This window comes from Somniosus microcephalus, unplaced genomic scaffold, assembly GCF_052327205.1.
Source record: "Somniosus microcephalus isolate GS21.2 unplaced genomic scaffold, FLI_Smic_1.0 unresolved_chr1, whole genome shotgun sequence".
Classification (NCBI taxonomy): domain Eukaryota; kingdom Metazoa; phylum Chordata; class Chondrichthyes; order Squaliformes; family Somniosidae; genus Somniosus; species Somniosus microcephalus.
This window is the reverse complement of record NW_028225179.1, coordinates 151975747-151992532: the sequence shown is the minus strand read 5'-3', so window position 1 is coordinate 151992532 and position 16786 is coordinate 151975747. Positions and strand designations below refer to the sequence as shown.

The 16786-nt window shown below is 51.8% G+C and overlaps 1 protein-coding gene across 1 annotated transcript in view; it reads left to right on the top strand.

Moving 5' to 3' along the window:
- Positions 1 to 16382, top strand: part of ppt2b (palmitoyl-protein thioesterase 2b) — a 154215-nt gene extending 137833 nt beyond the window's left edge. Inside the window, exon 8 of the mRNA XM_085975120.1 lies at positions 14544 to 16382. Within this exon, the coding sequence (XP_085831246.1) occupies positions 14544 to 14687 (144 nt within the window). The 3' untranslated portion in view covers positions 14688 to 16382. The remainder of the gene's footprint in view (positions 1 to 14543) is intronic.
- The last annotated feature ends 404 nt before the right edge of the window (positions 16383 to 16786 follow it).

Genomic DNA, 16786 nt, shown 5'->3' with positions numbered 1-16786 from the left:
GGTAGGGGAATGGCTCCCCTTGGCGAGATTCTGTGGCCGAGAAAGTCAATTTGGGCTGCTCCGAACTGGCATTTGGCCGGGTTGACGATTAGCCCGTGTTGGCTGAGACGTTGGAAAAGAGAGCGCAAATGCGCGATGTGCTCGGCCTTGCTGGTGCTGGCCATAAGGATATCGTCCAGATAGACAAACAGGAAGCTCAGGTCCCGTAGGACGGAATCCATGAGCCGTTGGAAGGCCTGTGCGGTGTTCTTGAGCCCGAAGGGCATGCGCAGGAACTCGAACAGTCCGAAGGGGGTGGTGATCGCCGTCTTCTGGACGTCTGCGTGGTGGACGGGGACCTGATGGTAGCCGCGAATCAGGTCGACCTTGGAAAAGACGGACTTTCCTGCTAGGTGTGCCGAGAAGTCTTGGATGTGCGGAATGGGGTATCTATCGGGCGTGGTGGCGTCGTTGAGCCATCTGTAGTCGCCGCAGGGGCACCAGCCACCGCCCGGCTTGGGCACAATGTGGAGGGGGGACGACCAGGGGCTGTTCGAGCGGCGGATGATGCCCAGTTTCTCCATCGTGGCGAATTCTTCCTTGGCCACCGCCATCTTGGCTGGGTCCAGGCGTCTGGCTCGGGCGAACACTGGTGGTCCCGTAGTGGCGATGTGGTGCTCGACACCATGCTTGGCTGCCGCGGCTAAGGTGGTCGGTTGTGTGAGCCTCGGGAAATCTGCGAGTAGGCGGGCGTAGTCGTTGTGGTAAACCGCTGTTTGTATTCCACTGTGTACATGTCTGTACATGCCTCGGCTGACTCCTCCCACGAGTCCAGGTATAAAGGTGACTGCTCCACAGTCCCTCTGTATTCTGGACTGGTCGACCACTTGAGGCACACCTTCATTCTCTTGTTAATAAAAGCCTGTTAGTTACTCGCTTAACCTCAGTCTTTTGAGTGATTGATAGCGCATCAATTTTATTAACAAGATTTTTTATAATGGAGAAGATCCTCACACCAGCATGTCTAGACTTAGACCATCGGGAGGCGGACGCATCCACCAAGTTTACTCACTGGCTTAGGTGCTTTGAAAAATTCCTGATCACCTCCGCTGCAACGGTCAAATCGGATGAGGACAAACTGGATGTCCTGACCTCCAAAGTGAACCACCGAGCGTACTCGGTCATCCAGGACGCGACCTCGTACACGGCTGCTATCAAGCTCCTCAAGGACCAGTACACGCGCCCAGTGAACGAGGTGTACGCCAGGCACCTCCTGGGGAGCCGTAAACAACAACCTGGGGAATCGACCGAGGAATACCTTCAGGCACTGTCTGTGCTTGGCCGGGCCTGTGGTTGTAAGGATGTAAAGGCCGCCGTGTACACAGAGGAACTTATCCAAGACGCTTTTGTAGCGGGCCACAGGTCCAATTACACCCGACAGCGACTGTTGGAGCAGAGTGACCTCAGCCTCAACAAGGCCTCTGAACTCGCACTATCATTGGACGCAGCCTACCGGGGCATGGATGCCTACTCCTCTGCACCGTGGACGCCGCGGGGAACGACAGCCTGGGACACGGTAGGACCGTCTCATAGCGCCGTGCCACCCCAGCCACATCCCAGCGACGGCCCAACTACCGCAGCAGTGCCCCAAGGCCAGAAATGCTACTTCTGTGGCCAGGCCAAACACCCCAGAGCGCGCTGCCCGGCGAAAAATGCGATCTGCTTGGTCTGCGGGAAGAAGGGACACTACGCCAGCGTCTGCAGGGCCAAAGCCACCCCGAACCCCAGCAGCGCCGCGTGTGGGCCGTGCGGGCCGCCATCTTGGGCCTCCCCAGTCATGTGCGAACCACCGGAACAGCAGCCATTTTGGACGCCTCCAGCCACATGGGGATCATGGACGCCGCCATCTTGGACGCCAGCCGCCATCTTGGCCCCCAACACCGCCTCATCTGATACCCGCAACGACACACCGACCCCTACGCTGGCCTCCGTTACGCTGGACCAAGCGAGACCGCACCAACTGGCCCGGTCCACAATGGGTATTAAGGTAAATGGTCACGAAACAATCTGCCTTTTTGACTCTGGGAGCACGGAGAGCTTCATCCACCCCGACACGGTGCGGCGTTGCTCTCTCCCAGTCCTGCCTGCGCACCAGCGGATTTCTATGGCCTCCGAGTCCCAGTCGGCGGACATTGGCGGCTACTGCGTGGTGACACTCTTAGTAGACGGGACTGTGTACGATAATTTTAAACTTCTGGTCCTGCCCCACCTCTGCGCTGCCGTTCTACTGGGGTTAGATTTTCAGTGCCACCTTAAAAGTGTTACGATGGCGTACGGTGGACCCTTCCCCCCACTCACAGTCCGCAGCCAGCAGCTTCCAAATTGCCCGCCGCGCACCAGGTGCAACCTCTCCACACTCAGAGTCACCCCCCCCCACTGTTTGCTAACCTCACCCCCGACTGTAAGCCCATCGCCACAAAGAGCAGGCGATACAGTGCCGGGGACAGGGTTTTCATTAAAACCGAAGTGGAGCGGCTCCTGAAGGAGGGGATTATTGAGGGCAGCACCAGCCCCTGGCGAGCCCAGGTTGTGGTCGTTAAGACCGGCGAGAAGCAGCGCCTGGTCATCGACTACAGCCAGACAATAAATCGCTACACCCTGCTGGACGCTTACCCACTCCCCCGCATAGCTGATATGGTCAACCAGATCGCGCAGTACCGCGTCTTCTCGACCATTGACCTGAAATCAGCGTACCACCAGCTCCCTATCCGCCCTGAGGACCGCCAGTATACTGTCTTAGAGGCGGCTGTTTGCCTCAATCACTTCCTTAGGGTTCCCTTTGGCGTCACCAACGGGGTCTCCGTCTTCCAAAGGGAGATGGACCGGATGGTCGATCAAAATGCATTGCAGGCCACTTTCCCATACCTGGACAATGTGACCATCTGCGGCCATGACTTGCAGGACCATGACGCAAACCTCGAAAAATTCCTCTGCACCGCCCAACTCCTGAACCTGATGTATAACAAGGAGAAGTGCATATTCCGCACAACCCGCCTCGCCATCCTTGGCTGTGTTGTGGAACACGGAGTCATCGGTCCCGACCCCGACCGGATGCGTCCCCTTATGGAACTCCCACTGCCCCACTGCCTCAAGGCCCTGAAGAGGTGCCTAGGGTTTTTCTCCTATTACGCCCAGTGGGTCCCCTACTATGCGGACAAGGCCCGTCCGCTGATCAAGTCCACCTCTTTTCCCCTGACGGCAGAGGCCCGCTTAGCCTTCCACCGTATCAAGGAAGACATTGCCAAAGCCACCATGCACGCAGTGGACGAATCCATCCCCTTCCAGGTGGAAAGCGACGCGTCCGACTTTGCCCTGGCCGCTACCCTTAATCAGGCGGGGAGACCCGTGGCCTTCTTTTCACGAACCCTCCAGGGCCCGGAGACCAGACACTCCACTGTTGAGAAGGAGGCCCAGGCTATTGTGGAGGCTGTGCGTCATTGGAGGCACTACCTGGCCGGAAAACGATTTACCCTGCTCACTGACCAGCGTTCAGTTGCTTTTATGTTTAACAACAAGCAGAGGGGCAAAATCAAAAACGACAAGATCTTGAGGTGGAGAATCGAACTTTCCACCTACAATTACGAGATCTTGTACCGGCCCGGGAAGCTCAATTAACCCCCGGATGCTCTATCGCGTGGCACCTGCGCCAGCGCGCAGATCGATAGACTGTGGGCCCTCCACAATGACCTCTGCCACCCGGGGGTCACCAGGTTCTTCCACTTCATCAAGACCCGCAACCTGCCTTACTCCATTGAGGAGGTCAGGACCATGACCAGGAACTGCCAAGTCTGCGCTGAGTGCAAACCGCACTTTTATAGACCAGAAAGGGCTCACCTGATAAAAGCCACTCGCCCCTTCGAGCGCCTGAGCGTTGATTTTAAAGGGCCTCTCCCCTCCTCCGACCGCAATGTGTACTTCCTCAACATTATTGATGAGTACTCCCGTTTCCCGTTCGCCATCCCCTGCCCGGACATGACCAGTGCCACGGTCATTAAATGTCTGAACGACCTCTTCACCCTGTTCGGTTTCCCCAGCTATATCCATAGCGACCGGGGCTCATCGTTTGAGTGACGAACTCCACCAGTGCCTGCTCGCTAGGGGTATTGCCACAAGCAGGACCACCAGTTACAACCCCCGGGGGAACGGACAGGTGGAAAGAGAGAATGCGACAGTTTGGAAGGCCGCCCTGCTAGCCTTAAAGTCTAGGGGCCTTCCGACCTCCCGCTGGCAGGAGGTGCTCCCCGATACGCTCCACTCTATTCGGTCACTGCTCTGCACTGCCACTAACACCACCCCTCATGAGAAAATGTTTGTCTTCCCAAGGAAGTCCACATTGGGGACATCGCTACCGCCATGGCTGACGTCCCCAGGGCCGGTCCTACTGAGAAGACACGTGAGGACCCATAAAACGGACCCCCTGGTCGAGAGGGTCGACCTCCTCCACGCCAACCCCCAGTATGCTTACATTGCGTACCCGGACAGGCGGGAGGACACAGTCTCCATACGAGACCTCGTACCCTCGGGGGCCCCAGTAACCCACCACCCACTACCACTCCCCCCCACGATCCAATATCCAACCCCAGCAGACGGCAGGCCTGGGCCCCGCGACCCGCTCGACACCCACGAGGGCTACACACCAGTGCCCCAGCCTACGCGGGACTCGACGCCGGAAGCTTCACTACCCCTGCCGTCGCCACGTCGATCACAGCGGCAGACAAGACCTCCGGAGAGACTCCAATACACAAACTTTTAATACACTTCACCCCGCCGGACTCATTTTTAAACAAGGGGTGAATGTGGTAAACCACTGTTTGTATTCCACTGTGTACATGTCTGTACATGCCTCGGATGACTCCTCCCACGAGTCCAGGTATAAAGGTGACTGCTCCACAGTCCCTCTGTATTCTGGACTGGTCGACCACTCGAGGCACACCTTCATTCTTTTGTTAATAAAAGCCTGTCAGTTACTCGCTTAACCTCAGTCTTTTGAGTGATTGATAGCGCATTAGTCGTCATCCGCCGGGGCAGAGCAGGACCCGACGAGGGCCGGGCTGTTGCTCTGCTGGCAGGCCAGTGAAGCGAAAGTTGCTGCGTCGATCAGGCGCCTGTCGTGGACGTCGACCAGGAGTCCGTGGGCACAAAGAAAATCGGCGCCCAGCAAGGGATGTGCCACCGAGGCCGTCACGAAATCCCACGTAAATCGCTGGCCGTTGAAACAAACCTCGGCCCGTCGCTTTCCAAAAGTAGCGATGGCTGCGCCATTTGCCGCCACGAGGGGTGGGCCGCTGCAGCCTGGCTGGATGTCGAGCTGGGAGGCAGGAATTATGCTGCATTGGGCTCCGGTATCGCAAAGGAATCTGTGCCCTGAAAGGGAGTCGGTTATGTACAGCAGTTTACCTGCGGTGCCGATGGCCATTGTGGCAGCGGGGGTGCGGTCGAGCGGGCCTAGACGGCGGCGCGGGGCTGGCGCGTTGGGCCGGGCGGCCATCTTGGTTTGATCGAAAGAGCAGGGTGCTCTGCAGCGTTGGGCCTTGTGGCCGAAACACGCGTGGTAGTAGCATAGTTCTGCGGCGTGGCGGCGCACGCTCGGTGGTGTCGGGGAGCCTCGCGGCTGCACAGCTGAGTTGGGTGACGGCGAAGACTTTGTCCGCGGCGGCTGCCAGTTGTACGCAGTCTGTGATCGGGGACCCCGCAAGGGCAGTCTGTACCTGCTGAGGAAGCAGGCTGAGGAAAAGGGCCCGAAACAAGAAGCACTGCGGTTCAGAGCCCTGGAGCGCAAGCATCCGGCTCGTCAACTGGGTCAGGGTAGAGTCGCCGAGGCCTGGTAGTGAAAGAAGCCTACGGGCCCTCTCCTCCCCGGACAGGCCGTAAGCCTGCAGCAAGTGGCCCTTAATGGTTGAGTACTTGCCGGTCTGTGGTGGGTTCCCCAGCAGGTCGAGAACTTCGGCGGCGGTGGAGCTTGCTAGTGCTGAGACTACGTGGAGGTACCTTTCTTCATCGTCTTGAACCCTGCGAAGGGTGAATTGGGCCTCCGTGTGCGCGAACCAAGCCGGAGCTTGGTGTTCCCAGAAGGTGGGGAGCTTCAAGGACATGGCGCCGGCCGACATCGGGCTGCTGCTGGTTGCCGTCGGGTCGTTGCTGGCCTCTGTAGGGCTACGTGAGTCGGGGGCTTCGGCCGCCGACATTCGGGGTCACCAATGTGGGAGACTACAGTCTCCCGCGTAAAGAAATAGGCAACACAGCGAGCTACAAGAAATAGGTCTTTACTCCAACTCTCACAATACAGTACTGAATTCGTAAAGCCCGCGAGCCTGTGATGACTCACGGATTGGTCACCTGCTGGAACCTGATTGGTTTTCCTTCTCTCAGCAGCAGGCAAGTCTGAACATGCCTTATTCCTCTCAGCTTGCAACTGTCTTGCGGGGGGAGGGGAATACAGCAGTTAAAAGGGGATTATACAGGTTTATCTACATACACACAGTGTTTCCCCCCAACCTCATCTTTAAATTAGACAATTTACAGCCTTCTGGACTCAACATCGAGTTCAACAATTTCAGACTATAAATTGGCCCCTGTATTTCTTTTTTTTCTTGTTTCCTCACATGGCAGCTGTTAATGTTCCTGTCATCATCATTCACACATCATCTAGAGTCATCTTTTGTTTCTTCATTTGTCCCATTACCTCTCCTTTTGCCTCGCACTATCACCCCTTTTGTCAGTCACTCTCTCCTGCCTTCCACCCTATCACAGACCTTCCCTTTCCTCCCCTCCTCCCTGCCCCTGCTTAGAAATCTCTCTTCTCTAACCTTTTCCACTCGTGACGAAGGGTTCGACCCGAAACGTTGACTGTTTCTCTCTCCTCGATGCTGCCTGACCTGCTGAGTGTTTCCTGCACTTTCTGTTGTTATTTCAGATTTCCGGCATTCGCAGTATTTTGCTATGGTACTCTCTTATATGTGTTGTGAGGATGAGAAGACCCTCATGGTTGAATTATTGGGGCCGTTGGTGTATAGTTGGAATGCAAGAATGAAAGTAAAATTAGAGAGTGCAACACCACCACCGCCTGGCTGAGCATGGTATTGCAGCAATATAATTATCCTTTTTTTAACGGTGCAGCAGCCCCTTGTGCTGATATTGCAACAACATTTTTCCCTGTTCTATTCTTAACCAGCAAGACACGATGTTGGATGGTATAAATAAATATAGTTTACTTGGTGCAACAGCACTACTTGTCAGTGAAACAGTAAACAAAAAACCATAAGGAGTCTTCGGAATTATTTTTTAAACCTAGTAACTGTCACTTTGTCACTTAGGAACAAGAGGCCATTCAGCCCCTCGAACCTGAGATCACTCAACTCCATTTATCGCCTTAGAGGCGATGTCAGGACCTCAGTCACTACTTCTCTGAGAATAGGTCTCCAGGGTTACTGTGTATTAATGTTTATTGAGTAATTATTTAAGTTGGTGAACAAATAGGATTTTTAACAGTAAAAATTGTATTTTCCATGGAGCAACACCGCCACCTGCTGGCTGAGATCGGGACTCCACACACTTTTTTTTCCCCTGCAGTACCGATTTTGGTCACCTGGTTGTGGTGTTGCACTCATTTTATTTGAAAACTACATTTTTGCCGGTAATTCGACTACTCTATTCTGACGACTGGCTTAGTAACTTTCAATAACTAGCATCGAGTGCATTACTATTTCTGGCAGCAAATGGCGCCGTTAGATTGTGCAGAAAGGGACTTTCACTGTGTCCCAGGGGCACTTGCCGGGACTGCAGGTATTGGTTTTCTAAAAACAAGTAACAGCGCCCCCTGTTGGATGAGATCGACATCGAAAGATATTTTCCGCAGTACCGTTACCTACCAGCTGGTGGCGGTGTTGTACCGTGTGTGTTAACAGCGCCACCTGAAATAAGCAGAAAATACTGAAAACGCTCAGCCGGTCAGGCGGTATCCGTCGAGAGAACACAAATCAATCTCGCTTGGGATGTTGTACAGTGTAACCGCGCCATCTGTTGGGTGAGAGCGGCATATTTCTCCGCAGTAGTGGCGGTGTTGTACCGTCTAAAAATCGACAGTAAAGGTAATAGCGCCATCTGTTGGATGAGACTGGCACTGACCGAATGTAAAAACAGAAAATGCTGAAAATACTCAGCAGGTCAGGCAGCATGTGTGGAGCGCAAAACAGTTAATGTTTCAGGTCGATGACTGAGGTAAATTAATACTTTGTATCGGTGTTTACTAAGGAGGTGGATGCTGACAAAATATCGGTAGAAGTGGAAAAGGTAGAAGCAATGGAAGGGGTGAAAATTGATAGACAGGATGTACTAGAAAGGCTGGGTATGCTTAGAGTGGACAAGTCGCCTGGTCCAGATGGCTTGCATCCCAGGTTGCTAAGGGAATTCGGGGAGGAGATAGCGGAAGGGCTTGCCATAATTTTCCAGTCTTCCCTAGATGCAGGGGAGGTGCCTGAGGATCGGAAAGTGGCAAATGTGACACCATTGTTCAAGAAAGGGTGTAAGGACAATCCTAGTAACTACAGGCTGGTCAGTTTAACATCAATGGTGGGTAAAGTTTTAGAAACAATAATCAAGGAAAAAATTAACAGGCACTTGTTGAGGTTTAAGCTAATTATAAAGCGCTGGTTAGGCCACAGCTGGAGTTTTGCATCCAGTTCTGGTCACCACATTTTCAGAAGGATGTGAAGGCCCGTGAGAGGGTGCAGAGGAGATTTACCAGAATGGTTCCGGGGATGGGGGATCTTAGCTACAAGGACAGGTTGGAGAATCTGGATTTGTTTTCATTAGAGTAAAGGAGGTTGAGGGGTGATTAGATAGAGGTGTACAAGATTATGACGGGTTTGGATAGGCTAGACGGGGAAAGGCTGTTCCCACTAGTTGATGGTACAAGGACTAGGGGACACAGATTTAAGGTTATGGACAAGAGATACAGGGGGACGTGCGGAAAAACTTTTTTACACAGCGAGTGGTGAGGACCTGGAACTCGCTGCCGACGGAAGTGGTGGAAGCGGAGACTCTCAATGTTTTCAAGGGGAGACTGGACAGGCACTTGAGGGAAATAAACTTGCAGGGCTACGGGGATAGAGCGGGGGAATGGGACTGACTGGATTGCTCCACAGAGAACCAGCATGGACTCGATGGGCTGAATGGCCTCCTTCTGTGACTCTATGACTTTTCATCAGAACTGGAAAAAGTTAGAGATGTAACAGATTTTAAACAAGTGCAGAGGCTGGGAAAGGGGGAGGGGAGGAAAGAACAAAAGGGAAGGTCTGTGATAGGGTAGAAAGCAGGAGAGATTAAAAGACAAAATTCCCTAGATTTGGGGAAGGTTCCATTAGATTGGAAAATAGCGAATGTAACTCCTTTATTCAAAAAGTGAGGGAGACAGAAAGCAGGAAACTACAGGCCAGTTAGCTTAACATCTGTCATCGGGAAGATGTTAAAAGCTATTATTGAAGACGTTATAGCAGGGCACTTAGAAAAGTTCAAAGTAATCAGGCAGAGTCAACATGGTTTTGTGAAAGGGAAATCATGTTTAACCAATTTATTGGAGTTCTTTGAGGAAGTAACATGTGCTGTGGATAAAGGGGAACCGGTGGATGTACTGTACTTAGATTTCCAGAAGACATTTGATAAGGTGCCACATCAAAGGTTATTGTGGAAAACAAAAGCTCACGGTGTAGGGGGTAACATGTTGGCATGGATAGAAGATTGGCTAGCTAACAGGAAACAGTAGGCATAAATGGGTAATTTTCTGGTTGGCAAGATGTAACGAGTGGTGTGCCACAGGGATCAGTGCTGGGGCCTCAACTTCTTACAATTTATATAATTGACTTGGATGAAGGGACCGAATGTATGGTTGCTAAATTTGCTGATGACACAAAGATAGGTAGGAAAGTAAATTGTGAAGAGGACATAAGGAGGCTACAAAGGGATATAGATAGGTTAAGTGAGTGGGCAAAGATCTGGCAAATGGAATATAATGTGGGAAAATGTGAAGTTGTCCATTTTGGCAGGAAGAATAAAAAAGCATATTATCTAAATGGTGAGAGATTGCAGAGCTCTGAGATGCAGAGGGATCTGGGTGTCCTCGTGCATGAATCGCAAAAGGTTAGTATGCAGGTACAGCAAGTAATTAGGAAAGCTAATAGAATGTTATTGGGCCGGATATTCCGATCCCTACGGGTGAGTATGCGCTGTGTACCAACCCGTAAGGGACATCGGAAATGCCGGTTTCAGGCATGCACTGCGCATGCGCTGGAAACCGGCATTTCCGATCTGTCAAGAATGGTCTTGACAGATCCTCCGGCTGCCCTGGAGAAGGGCCTCTGCGGGCGGAGAGTTCCGCTTTTTGGAGACCCTCCGCCTGCAGAAAACGCTTACAATTCTTGTGCCTGGTAAAAGCAGGCGTAAGGCCTGCTTTTACCAGATAAGAGTTGAAAAAAGTTTTTTAAAAAATTTCCACTGATTTATCATTTAAAAATACTTTTTTAAAAAAAGGTAATTTATTTTTAGCCCCGTAAAAAACTTTAATTATTTTTCTGAAAAATTTAAAGTTTTGTTTAAAATAGTTAAGTTATTGTACTTTCAAGTCATTTTAAAAATGTGATTTTTAAAACTTTATTTAAAGTTTTAGGGGTTTTCGGGGTGATCTCCATTCATATATTTGACAGGTCTTCCTGTCAGACGTATGAAGGGAGATTCCCTACTCTGATTGGCTCCCCATGGCCCACGTGATCCCAGGGACGCTGTGAACTACCTGCGCCTCTGGGATACGTGGGCCCTGCACACCGGCAGTTTGGAGAGGCCCAGCAGCGGAACCGTGCGCCTCCCGGGAGCCCTCAGGTAAGGGCGCAGATTTTTCCAGATCGCAGCCCTCCGCCCGCGGGAGCCCTGTGATCAGAAAATACTGGTCATTGTTTATTGCGAGGGGAATTGAATACAAAAGTAGGGAGGTTATGCTTCAGTTATACAGGGCATTGGTGAGACCACATCTGGAGCACTGTGTACAGTATTGGTCTCCTTATTTAAGGAAGGATGTAAATGCGTTGGAAGCAGTTCAGAGAAGGTTTACTAGACTAATACCTGGAGTGGGCGGGTTGTTTTATGAGGAAAGGTTGGACAGGCTAGGATTGTATCTGCTGGAGTTTAGAAGAGTAAGAGGTGACTTGACTGAAACATATAAGGTCCTGAGGGGTCTGGACAGGGTGGATGTGGAGAGGATGTTTCCTCTTGTGGGAGAATCTAGAACTGGGGTCACTGTTTGAAAATAAGGGGTCGCCCATTTAAGACAGATGAGGAGAATTTTTTTCTCAGAGGGGCGTGAGTCTTTGGAACTCCGTTCCTCAGAAGGCGGTGGAAGCAGAGTCTTTGAATATTTTTAAGGCACAGGTAGATAGATTCTTGGTAAGCAAGAGGGTGAAAGGTTATTGGGGGTAGGCGGGAATGTGGAGTAATCGGATCATTCATCTTATTGAATGGCGGAGCAGGCTCGAAGGGCCGAGTGGCCGACTCCTGCTGCTAATTCGTACGTTCGTATGATTATACAAGGCAAAAGGAGGTGGAAATGGGACAGGTAAAGAAACAAAAGATGAGTCTAGAAGGGGTGTAACTGGGAATAGCAGAATCATCAACAGCTACCATCTGGAAAAAATAGGGCGGAGGTTATAGTCTGAAATTGTTGAACTCGATGTTGAGTCCAGAAGGCTGTAAAATGCCTAATCGAAAGATGAGCTGCTGTTCCTCGAGCTTACATTGAGCTTTGTTGGAACAGTGGAGGAGGCCGAGGACCGAGAGGTCAGAGTGGGAGTGGAGCGGAGAATTAAAGTGACAGGCGACCGGAAGCTCAGGGTTGCACCTACGGACTGAACGGAGGTGTTCCGTAAAATGGTCGCCCAATCTGCGTTTGGTCTCTCCAATGTAGAGGAGGCCGCATTGTGAGTTCTCCTCTAATTCTGCCCTCTTGAGCATCCCTGATTATAATCGCTCAACCTTTGGTGGCCGTGCCTTCTGTTGCCTAGGCCCTAAGCTCTGGAATTCCCTGCCTAAACCTCTCTCTCTATCCTCCTTTAAGACGCTCCTTAAAACCTACCTCTTTGACCAAGCGTTTGGTCACCTGCCCTAATTTCTCCTTATGTGGCTCGGTGTCAAATTTTTTGTCTTTTAATACTCCTGTGAAGCGCCTTGGGACGTTTTACTACATTAAAGGCGCTATATAAATACAAGTTGTTGTTGTTGTTGAGGAAGGGAAGAGTCGGAGATGGACCTTGTGAAGGTGAGGGAAGGGTGGAAATTGGAAGCAAAGTGAATGAAGTTGTCTAGTTCAGGGTGAGAGCAGGAAACGGCACCGATACAGTCATCAATGTACCGGAAAAAGAGGTGAGGGAGGGGACCCGAGTAACAAAGAGTGCTCCACATATCCCACGAAAAGGCAGGCATAGCTAGGACCCATGCGAGTACCCATAGCAACACCTTTGATTTGGAGGAAGTGAGTGGAGTCAAAGGAGAAGTTGTTCAATGTGAGAACAAGTTCAGCCAGGCGGAGGAGGGTGGTGGTGGATGGGGACTGGTTGGGCCTCTGTTCAAGGAAGAAGCGGAGCGCCCTCAGGCCATCCTGGTGGGGGATGGAGGTGTAGAGGGATTGTACGTCCATGGTGAAAAGGAAGCGGTTGGGGCCAGGAAACTGTTAGTGGTGGAGGGTGTCGGAAGAGTCTGGACAAGAGGAAAATATAGAGTTGAGATAGGAAGAAACCAGTTCCATGGGGCAAGAACAGCCTGAAACGATGGGTCTAGCAGGGCAGTCCTGTTTGTGGATCTTGAAGGAGGTAGAAGCGGGCTGTGCGGGGTTGGGGGATTATGAGGTTGGCGGCCGTGGAGGGAAGATCTCCAGAGGAGATGAGGTCAGTGACAGTCTTGGAAATGGTGGTTTGATGTTCGGTGGTGGGGTCACGGTCCAGGCGGAGGTAGGAGGAGGTGTCAGAGAGTTGGCATTCAGCCTCCGCAAGGTTTGCCAAACAACAACAGCACCACCCTTGTTAGCAAGTTTAATGACAATGTTAGGGTTGAATCGGAGAAAACGGAGTGCTGCAAGTTCAGAGGGAGGTAGGTTGGAGTGAGTGAGGGGAGCAGAGAAATTGAGACGGCCGATGTCACGCCGGCAATTCGCAATGAAAAGATCTAGAGCGGGGAAGGGTCCAGGTAGAAGGAGAATTCTGAAAACGGGTGAAAGGATCCGCTATGTGGGGGGAGGACTCCTGGCCAAAGAAGTGGGCACGGAGACGAAAGCGACAGAAAAAGAGCTCGGCATCGGGCCGAGCTCGAAATTGATTGAGGTGGGGGTGTAAGGGGATGAAGCTCAGGCATTTGCTGAGGACTGATCGTTCGGGGTCAGAGAGGGGAAGGTCAGAGGGGATAGTGAAAACACGGCGAGGGGGTGGGGGGGAGCTGGGGGTGAACGAACATATTTGGCCGCAGTGCTGCTTTCCGCCAGCGGGTGGTGGTGTACGTGTAAAAATCGATATATTAAAAAGTAGCAGCGCCATCTGTTGGATAATTTTGTGACCGCAGTACCGCTCACCGCCAGCGGGTGGTGCTAATGCACTGATTATTTTTCAACTGTGATTAAAAAGTTGAATTAGAAACCGAGGTTGCTGGAGACATACGGGGGAGGCGAAGACTGTCAGGAGATGATAGGTTAAAGGTTGGACTGAACAATCTTTATTGGTCCTTTTAAAATATCCAAAAGGATAACTTGCTGCAGAAGAATAATGGGGGCGGGGCGGGGCTGGTGGGGGCGGGACGGGGCTGGTGGGGGCGGGGCTCTGGGGGGGCGGGGCTCCGGGGGGCTGGTGGGGGCGGGGCTCCGGGGGGCTGGTGGGGGCGGAGCTCCGGGGGGGCTGGTGGGGGCGGGGCTCTGGGGGGCGGAGCTCCGGGGGGCTGGTGGGGGCGGGGCTTCGGGGGGCTGGTGGGGGCGGAGCTCCGGGGGTGGCTGGTGGGGGCGGGGCTCCGGGAGGCTGGTGGGGGCGGGGCTCCGGGAGGCTGGTGGGGGCGGGGCTGGTGGGGGCTGGGCTCCGTGGGGGCTGGGCTCCGGGGGGGCTGGTGGGGGCGGAGCTCCGGGGAGCTGGTGGGGGCGGAGCTCCGGGGGTGGCCGGTGGGGGCGGGGCTCCGGGAGGCTGGTGGGGGCTGGGCTCCGTGGGGGCTGGGCTCCGGGGGGGCTGGTGGGGGCGGAGCTCCGGGGAGCTGGTGGGGGCGGGGCTCCGGGGAGCTCCGGGGGTGGCTGGTGGGGGCGGGGCTCCGGGAGGCTGGTGGGGGCGGAGCTCCGGGGACAACAGTAGCCTCCAATATCTGGACTGACTGTCACAATGGGTGGGGAGAATAACAGTCCAGCCTGGGTTTGACGAATTTTATTCAGAGCCACAAGTAATGTGTGAAAGTGGCACACTCTAAATGAAATAAAAAACCTACTTTCTCTTCCCATCCAGGTTTACCTCAAGGACACGTTTGGCCTGAAAAGTCTGGATGCCAGGAGAGCCATTACCACTTTCATGGTTAACAATGTGCATCACACCAAGTGGCACTCCAACCGCACCGTGTTTGACAACTGCATCGTCAAGTGGCTTACGTAAAAATAAGCAGGACATCTGTGTAGTAAAGGGTGGGCAAACTGTGAACTCAGAGCAAACCAAACCGAACTGCACAAAAAAGTGCCTCCTGCAGGCGATGGGGGGACACTGCCGACCTGGATGGTTTTCTGTGGGCCCCCAGTTTAAATGCAATGACAATCGGCATTGGAGGCTGATCTGAGTGAATGGATTTCACCAGGTGGCACCAGTGCTTGTTTTTACTGCCTCAGTGTGTAACTGAGGGGGAGGGAGGAGAGCTGAGAGGGGAACAGTGCCGTCTACTGGTGAAATCCAGTCCAGTTTGATTTTAAGAATTGGCTAAAACTTTCTTCTTTTAATTTACACCCCACCCCTCTTGCTCTTTTCTCTCCCCTCACCCCCCCCTTCCATTTCCCTGCTGAGAGGGTGAGCAGGCAGGTAACCTGCTCCAATGCTGCTTTTTAAGGCGACTGCTAACTATGTGATCTGAATCCAACGAACAGGACGTTTTCAGGTATTCAGATTAATTTTGCAACGTCAGATTAATCTAACACTCAACGACTACCTCAGGGGTTCTGCCCCCTTGACTCTTGGACAAACACTAATTAAACTGAGCAGACGGTGGTGGGGACGAGGCAGATAGGCCACTCTGAGCTGAAATTGACTTCTGTAGATCCTATAGCTATAGTCATGTGGAGGATGGAAATCAGTCGGGTCCCTGTGGATTAATCTGGCAGCCACCCAGTGATTTATTGTAAATCTACACTCTGCTGCCTCCTGCTCAAATTCCTCCTGGTCAGGTTAATCCCTCCCTCCATCCCAGAGTTGATGGCTGGCTGCTGCTGTGGACTTCACTAGTTGAACTTGACACCTCAATGCCTCCTGTTCGATTTCCCCTCCCTGATAAAAGTTCTGTATCTGACCATTTCGGTCTGGTTTGTCTCTGTTCAGTATTCGCTCCTCCTTTCATAACATGGATGTTTAACGATTTAAAGGGAGATTTAAATGTTTTTTGAAGGGAAGAAGAGCGTTTTCTAAGCTTTTAAAATCATATTTCAAAGGAATAGTTTTGAATGAATGAACTGGGTTTTTAAGGATCAAACATTTGAGATTTTTGTCTTTTATATAAACATGTGAAAGAATATTAAAGCAGGTAAAAGTTTGAGCATCAAAAATCAGTATATGCCTCAGGAATATGAGGACACCCAATAATGGCGATGGGGGAAACATCAATGGGGTTGAAGTGAGCTGCATTTTCTTGTAGTACCGCTTTCTCCCAGCATGTGGCGCCCTTGCACCGCATAAAACTCGCGGCGCGCCACTGCCATCTACTGTCTGAAAGCGGTACTGCAGGAACTATTTCCCATCTAACTTTAAATTGTGTTGTAGGGCGAATGGGTGGCATATCCATGTCTATTTTAGAAAATATTGTTTGAGTCTGTTAGGACTGTTTTACAACTTGTTGACCTCAAATCACTTCTGTGTATTGATTGTCTGGTGGAAATTATTGATAAACATGAGGGATCAGTAGTTCAATTTTTTCCCTCCATTGATTTTATTTTCATTTCTTGGATTCTGCCGAGCAGAGATCTCTTTGATCACGATAGCAAAATACTGCAGATGTTGGAAATCCGAAATAACAACAGAAAATGCTGGAAAAACTCAGCAAGTCAGGCAACATCCGTGGAGAGAAATTTGAGTTGACGTTTCGGGTTTGACCCTTCTTCAAAACTGGAGAGAAAAGGAACTAGATCGAAGGCAGGGCTGCGATCGGACAAAAGAATAAAAGAACCAAAAGAAGTAAAAGAGATTAGAAGCTAGACGAGATGGTAATAGGCTGTGATTAGGTGTAAAGTGTACTGGCAGGGCAAAAGATAGCTGCCAGGTGTGAGAGAGAAACAAAAGGAAAGGGGGGGGGGGAAAGGAAAGGAGTGGAAAAATATAAGTGAAAATGAAATAGGGGCCGAGGTTATGATCTGAAATTGTTGAACTCGATATTGAGACCGGAAGGCTGCAGACTGCCTAATCAGAAGATGAGGTGCTGTTCCTCGAGTTTACGTTGAGCTTCCGTGGAACAGTACAAGAGGCCAAGGACGGTGAGGTCCGAGTGGGAATGGAGCGGT